The sequence below is a fragment of the Bombus bifarius genome, unplaced genomic scaffold (assembly GCF_011952205.1).
Source record: "Bombus bifarius isolate JDL3187 unplaced genomic scaffold, Bbif_JDL3187 scf7180000009145, whole genome shotgun sequence".
Lineage (NCBI taxonomy): Eukaryota > Metazoa > Arthropoda > Insecta > Hymenoptera > Apidae > Bombus > Bombus bifarius.
Window position 1 is genome coordinate 301045 of NW_022884930.1, and position 8140 is coordinate 309184.

The window sequence follows — 8140 nt, forward strand, 5'->3', positions numbered from 1 at the left end:
TGACATAAAATCTTTCGTCGAAAGCGAATACAAGTTACACGTACGTACATTGAATGAAACATCAGCCGATCACGTATTGTCGCGAAGGTTTCGGAATTTAAAACATCATCGAATTAATATAAGCACGGTTGCGCAGAGGACAGCTCGATAGCGTTAACGGAGATTTTAACGAAGGATAGCGATTCGCGAAACACGTCGATTGTAGTATAGTACGATCGAAGTAGGAAAAACTCGGGAAAAAAGTACCGTAAGAAGATCGTTGTTCGAGCAAATTTTTCCTGGAGGATCGCCGATCGCTGGTCATCGATCGATCGATCGAGAAGAAAGAAAGAGAAAAAGAAAAAGGAAGAAATGTCGAGCGTCAGCAGAATCTCCACGATGAGGATCGCGATGTCGTACGGACCCGAACTGAGTTTCCTGGTGCTTCTTCGTATGTTGATTGGCATGTACAGGCCGGATATCGTGAGTCGCGAGAACAGGGTGAAGCCGACCACTTTATCGGATCTTCGAAACAGCTACGATTTTATAATAATCGGAGGTGGCACGGCTGGCTCGGTGTTGGCGAATCGTTTGTCGGAAAACGAAAATTGGACGGTGCTGTTGTTGGAAGCTGGCGTCGACGAAAACGATTTGTCCGACATACCGATTCTGTTCCCGATTCTTCAGCTCACCTCGATGGATTGGCAGTTCAAGACGGAACCGTCGAGTAATTATTGCAAAGCGATGAAAGCTAACGCGTGCAATTGGCCACGCGGCAAGGTACTATTTTCCAATGACATTTATTATCGTTTATTATTATCACAATCATGGATGCATAATGTATGAATGTGCACGGTGTAAATATGTATGCACTTACGTAACGTCGTTATTAAGGATTTGCCCTATCCGATGTTAGTTTCTCCACATAAATCAAGTTACGTCGGCACGAATGATTTCCACTATTTTTCATTCTCGCGACCGATATAGGTGTGACGATTGCTGTTAATTTTTTTAACAGAGGATATTCGCATAATAGATTCGCGTAAGCAAACTTTTTTACGTCAAACTTTATTTAAACTCGCAGAAATTTCATTCTACGCGCGTATCGATATCGTTCGCTGTACTCGCCGATAATTATATCTTTGGATACGTAGCGGGTGTATACGTGAATTATCGTACAGGTACTCGGAGGAAGTAGCGTGCTGAACGCGATGCTCTACGTGCGTGGCAACAAGAAGGATTACGACAATTGGCAGGAGATGGGTAATCCAGGATGGGATTACGAGAGCGTATTGCCTTATTTTAAGAAATCCGAGGACATGAGGATCAAAGAATACCAAGATTCCCCTTATCATCGAACCGGTGGATATCTGACCGTCGAGTACTTTAATTATCGTTCGTCCGTGACCGATTATCTGATACAAGCGGGCACGGAAATGGGCTACGACGTGGTGGATGTGAATGGACCCACGCAAACCGGATTCTCCTTCTCTCATGCAACGGTGAAAGATGGTCTGCGATGTAGTACCGCGAAAGCTTTTCTTCGAACGGCTTCCAAGCGAAAAAATTTACATATCAGTATGAGATCGATGGTAGAGAGGATTTTGGTGAGCCAAGGCGAGTTATCAAACGTTAGCTCTTCCTATCGTTTCCTATCGTAGTTTCGTTTAAAATCGTACAGCTTGGAATTGTTATTATCGGAGACGAGGACCACGAGAGACGATCAATCGGCGGATGTTGATTTTCAGATGAAAATGGAAAAACTGCTTATGGCGTGGAATTTCAAGTAGGATCCAGGCGCAGGACGGTGAAAGCCAGTCGCGAGGTAATTCTATCGGCTGGCGCGATACAATCGCCGCAATTGCTCATGTTGTCTGGAATCGGCCCCAGGGGTCATTTGGAACAACTCGATATTCCCGTGGTCCACGAAGCTCCCGGCGTCGGTAGAAATCTTCAGGATCACGTGGCGATCGGTGGATTGACTTACTTGGTGACTAAACCGGCCAACATCACGGATTCGACATCTTTCAGTTTTAACTTGATGAGGTCTGTCAATGCCCATGCGCTCAATTTGTTCGTCAGAGAACGTACCGGGCCGTTGTACGGGAGTAACGTGGCCGAGGGTATAGCTTTCATCAACACCAAGTGAGTATTTATCGACGTTAACTCGTAACGACTTTGCGAATTTTTCTGCAAATTTATATCTTTACGAACGAGAGAAACGAGACTGAAATCAAAATTTGCTTTTATTTCGTATATTTTCGTACATTACGCGGACATGTTTTCTATATCTATGTCTATATCATAACGAATATTTCCAGATATGCGAACAAGTCGGAGGATTATCCCGATATACAGCTGTTCGTCTCTTCAACGGCCGACAATACGGACGGCGGTCTCTTTGGCAAGAGAGCTTGCAACCTTCTGGATGAATTTTATGCGCGTTTGTTCGAAAATATCCTGTACCAGGACTCGTACATGATCATGCCGCTACTGCTGCGACCTCGAAGCAGAGGATACATCGAGCTGCGCTCCAAGGACGTTAATCAGCAGCCGATCATAGTGCCCAACTACTTCGACGATCCACACGATCTCGACGTTTTGGTAATAAACTGGTTTATTATTCCTTAAAAAATAAGTACAGCGAACGTTTGTCGAGCTAACGGTTGCCGACTCGATCGATTTCGACGATACGGTGACGGAGAAACGAAAGCTTAAAATCTATACTCGTGTGTACGAGTATCGGGTAAAATTTGCATTAAACGTTTTTGCTCCAAACTAGACTAGTCGTTTATTCCTCGATATCGTCGTTCGATATATCGTACGTTTGTTTCTCTTCTCAATTAAAATTCAATTTGCTAAACTCGCATTAGTTTCTTGTTTCGAGCTTTCTTTTGGCCAGTGGTCGCTGTACAACGAGTTCCGTACTTTCTCGATCAATTTAAAGCAACGCTGAGAAATCGAATCTTCGAGAATTTAATAAATCGTGTGTCTGTTAACGTCAACGGATGCAGGCGGAAGGCGCGAAGTTTATCCACGATATGTCGAAGACGAACACGATGAAGCAACTGAAAACTCAACCGAATCCAAACAGAACTCCGGAGTGTTCGTCGTTCGAGTTCCCATCGCTGGATTATTGGCGTTGTTTCGCTCGATATTACACGCTAACTATTTACCACCCGAGCGGAACGTGTAAAATGGGACCCTCCACGGACAAAATGGCAGTGGTCGATGCCAGATTGAAGATGCACGGCGTAAATGGACTTCGAGTGATCGATACCTCGATCATGCCAACGATCACTTCCGGCAATACGAACGCACCGACGATCATGATCGCCGAGAAAGCCGCTGACATGATCAAAGAGGATTGGAAGATTTAAGACACGGGTTCCCTTTTCCATCCTCGAGATATACCGCCTATCAGTTATCGACGATGAATTTCAACCATGTTAACGTCTATTCGATGACGATCGTGGCGATGCTATAACAGCGATAACGACGATGACAACGACGATATAAGAAGAGGACAGCGATAAACATAGAATGGAAGCGTTATCCGTGATAATCTTCGATCGATATCGTCGATTTTCGACTGTTCTTTAAAATTTCAACTTTTACCGGTTTTAGAAATTCGGAAAATCGATAGGTATAGATTAGATCGATTTCCATTTTGGCACCAGAATCGCCGTTCTTTTCCATTCCTTTTACGCTGTCGACGAAGCTCTAGATTTCTCCGACACCGGATATCGACATGCGCGTTCACCGACCAACCAAATATCCGTCAATCTACAAAACGGTCGATGTACGCGATCCTCTGAGACACGATCGCCGTTCGGAACAGCTCCGATACCCGTTGGCACTTTGTTCCATCGAGCGACCGAGACTATATGAACGCGATATGCTTCGTTTCCCCGCTAAAACTAGCCTAAACTGTTACTAGCGCGAAGAGAGAAAGAGAGAGAGAGAGAGAGATCAGCGAAAAGAATGTAATTAGACTTTTATCCGTTAGGCGGATTTTAACCGATAATAATGAATTCGCGCGCTCGTTCCCTGTATATCGATCAGCCAACGCTTTTCACGCGTGACTGCTATCGCGAGATGAAATTTTATGCCACGTGAAAAGCACCGGTTCTCGATCGGCTGCCAAAGGTAACACGAATACGTTAATTATGGTTGGTCGTGGGGTTGAATGGATAACTGCAGGACAGTCCAGTACTCCAGCACGGTGTTTTGCAAGTATTTCGAAAACTAAGACTAAGATTTTTACAACGTTTTAAAAAATCACCGAGATCCAAGAAGGCTTTCTAAACAATTACCAAAATACGTTGTATTTGGTTCAAAACGTTGACAGCAACGTTCACACCGAGCGGCTATTGTCGGTTGTTTATTTTACAATCTAAAAGAAAAAAAATCGGTGTCTCCGATCAAATAGTTAGGCGTTGCGCGTTTAAAAAATTCTTGCCGCGCACCAATCGTTGTAGATTAGTAGATTAGTCGTAGATCGCGGTTCTAACGTTTAAAATTAGAAACGAGGGAAAGTACAAGTGGCGTGGGTTTCGACGAGATACTCCGTTTCGTTTCGAACGATTCGACAGCTTTAGGTTCTCTTGCATTTACGACTATATCGCTTAAAGTTTACGTTTCTTCTAAATTGTCAGTCGAACTTGCAGATAGAACCAAGGAAGAGAGGAACGAATTTATCTATTTTTTAAAAGAACCGTACCGTTAATCCGTGTCATTTGCATGCTGCTATCGACTACGTTTAACAGGCTGACTTTCATCGTCCGAGCCAATTCATTTGGCGAGTAAAAGTCCGTGTCGGATACCGACCCGCGTAGATAATTCAACGATGGGAACTAAAGGGAATTTCGCGATCAGCATCGCGTACGTTACACTTATCGCACGAGTCTCAGCTTCGATAATTAGTTAATTGGCAAAGTGAATTGGATTCGAGGATACGACGATGCTTACGTAAGCGAAGTTTAAAGTAACAGTTTCAGAGATAGTGGATTATTCTACGGAATTTCTCGAACGTTGCCGCGTGTATTGTAATTGGCGCAAAAAAGACATCAGGATAAACGAGCGTAATTTGATGCAGCAGTTTTTTTTTTTTGTTGGCAATAAAAAGGATATGGCGCAAAAATGAGAATTGCGCAACGAAGAACGGCTGTCCATCGCTGAAACTCTTCCAACTAACGTCGCGTCTTAAGGTATTTCTCGATGCGAGAGCGGAGAAGAAAGGAAATCCGTTCAAAATCGAGGAAGAACAGTTTGCGGCAGCGAGAATCGGATCGATTTAAAATCGAAATCCTGATACAGCGGAATTGCATTTGCCTGAACTTGTCGACGGACCATGTTGTTACATCTGTTGATTTACGTAACAGTCGCTCGCGTCGAGCGATAGAAACGATATAAGCGAACGCAATTAGCAAAAGTTAACTGAAATTTCGCTCGGATAAATGGAGTTCTACCGTATGACTTTGAAGAACGGTGGCAGGGCTGATGTTTCGAAACTTGACACAAGGAATACTTTCACGCGAATGGGACGAATGCGTTTTGCAATAGATTTCGAAGGGTATGGATGTCTCGACTTTTCTAATCAAAGATCCGCTGTGTCTCTTTGGCGGATTAAGACGATATGCGAAATTATCGCCGGACAACGTATACGTCGATCGGCAATTTCAGCGTCGAATCTTCGAAGTAGCTGCAGAATATTCTGTTACGAGACCAGTGAAAGCCTCCGTCTCGTTTTACGATCGCGTTCCATCGAAGCCTATAGACCGAACTCGCTTTTACACCCCTTTCGATATGACTGCAATGGTTTCGCACAGGCTGGACGATCTCTCGAACTCGCCATCACCCGGACCGATCTAGGTAACTTTCGTTCGTGAAAACGCGCCGCTATTTTCCAACGCTGTACCCGGTCGATTAAGGTCCTACTTTCAGCAGGATCGGTGCAAGAGTGAAAACGTGAACGACCGAACGCGATTTAGTGATTCGCGGTCGGTCTGTCCGCGTCTATCGAACCGAACGATCGCTCGCACGTGCTTTCCTTCGGGACACGCGCACGTTTTACTCGTTTTCTTGGCTCCCTCTTCTTTCCTATTCTTCGCGTCGTTGTCAGTTTCGTCGTTTAAACCGGCCGAGGCGATCGCGTTCTCGGCGCGTGGCACATCTTTCTCATAGTGTAACGTTTGTAACGTGTATAGCCTTTATATGTGGCGAGGATATTTGAACAGTTGGCGCACGAATCTTTCATGTACATATCGTACGTTTTATAGAAAACGTTTTGAAGTTTCGTTAACATTGCGATGGGATACGACTGTTGTATCGTTGTTTCATCGGTACATCGACAAAATTCGCAACTAGTCTGAAAATCTATGTAGAAATTACAAGATATCGTTGCACGCGTGTATTTTGTATGAAAAATTAGCACAGCACGAGACAACCGTCTTAAATATACGACAAGTGTTAAGGATAGCCTTATTAAATATGGAAATCCGTTAATACAAAGTATAATCGACTGCTTGCAAATGTATTTATCTCAGATTGGTTGGAAAATTTTGCCAATATAACGGTGGTAGTCTAATCTCGTGACATCGGTGTTAACGAAATCTCAACATGTTCCGTATAACGTACGTAATATACTCGTTAAGATTATCTACGTGTGTTCGAAAACTTTGGAGGGCCTGTGTGTAGACGACGATAGGCGAGATCGTGTCGAAGAAGATACGTTTAAGTTAACGTAGAAGAAAGAATTTGAGGGTATCTTGCGTATTTTATCGTATTTTCTTCCTTTTATTTCCTTGCCGGTTTAGTCTTTTTTTTTCTCCGACCTTATCGTCGGTCAGCTTTACGAATCGGTTCGCGGCGACGAGGATCGAGAACGGTTCGAAACGAACGGTCGGCGGATTCGAAGGACGGAAGCGAATATGTGATCGAAGCACAGGGACGAACGAGAGAACTGCGAAAGATGAGAACTGCAGTGCGGAGACACGAATCTCACGCCTAGCGAATTTGATCCGTAAGGATTTCGTTCGAATTTTCTTTCGGATTTAAGGAGTAGCGACGTCGCTAAATCGCAAAAAAGAACGGAAACGGCAGTAGCGAGGAAAAGTTTTCAAATATCTTTCGCGATCGGTAGCATTACGATGCGTTTTCCAAATCATCCCGATCGTCATCTCGCTTTCTCTTTCTACGCGAAAAGCAACGCGTCTTTCGTCAGGCAAGTTCTGCTTAACCAAGCCTCGTAAATCCGGTTTGCGCGAATCGTTGTAAAACTTGTATAACTCCTAGAAAAGTTCTCTGCAACTACAGGAAGCAAAAGTTTGCGCACACATCGCGTAAATTTCTTTTACGCGATACTATTCTTTGTTAATCGACGGAGAAGCAAGAGACAATATACGTATTCCTCTGTTCGCGATTTGTGCCACAGTCGGCAAATTGGATTTTGCAAATACCTAATTAAAAGATACGCGCGTAGTTTGTTTAGAGGATGTTGCAATTGAAATTCAATAACAATTGGATACTTTTGTTAGTCGTAAGTGGTAGACCGATCGGAAGATGAAACTAAGCGTAAAAATAAATGCGTTCGTCTCCCACGATCTTCGGTAGAAATTACATGTGGTGCACACGTGTGCTACGTACGATACGAAAAGAAAAAGCTTTCTGTTGTTTAGTAGCAGCGAAACATTGCTTCGGTTTCGAAGAAACAAACGAAAACCGAACTTGCTGTTTGCGTAATTAAATCGTACAATTAGACACAATGTCTCCGAATGCAACGACTCGGAATCGATTACCAGATAGAATATCGATCGATTTACACCGATATCGCGACGTATTACGTGAGTAACGACATATATGTACTTGTAAATCGATTAATTTATCTGCGAGATATATAATCTTGCGAGACATATAGCACGTAATTCAGAAATCTTCTGTTTCTGCAAAAAATCTTCGATAGCCTAATCTTTACTAGCTTCTTAATCTATAATTGTTGTTTAAACGTGAACGATATGACATCTAAATAAACATGTTACATGGTTTAATATAGACTCGATAAAATTAAATTAGATTTAAGCGAGATTCGAATAATTATATTAAACGGAATTAAAAAAACAGTTTAGTTGTGATTTTATGATATAGCGTACGTATGGTATAT

At 43.1% G+C, this 8140-nt stretch overlaps 2 protein-coding genes across 2 annotated transcripts in view; one reads left to right on the forward strand and one right to left on the reverse strand.

Annotated features, from left to right (window-relative positions):
• Positions 1-8140, reverse strand: part of LOC117213925 (flotillin-2) — an 87664-nt gene that overhangs the window by 15137 nt on the left and 64387 nt on the right. The gene's annotated exons all lie outside the window — the stretch shown is intronic.
• Positions 313-3418, forward strand: LOC117213928 (glucose dehydrogenase [FAD, quinone]-like). Its single transcript, XM_033459656.1, has 5 exons — positions 313-759; positions 1161-1590; positions 1728-2124; positions 2301-2583; positions 2994-3418. The coding sequence occupies exons 1-5, from the start codon at positions 352-354 to the stop codon at positions 3357-3359; spliced, it is 1884 nt and encodes a 627-aa protein (XP_033315547.1). The 5' UTR covers positions 313-351; the 3' UTR covers positions 3360-3418.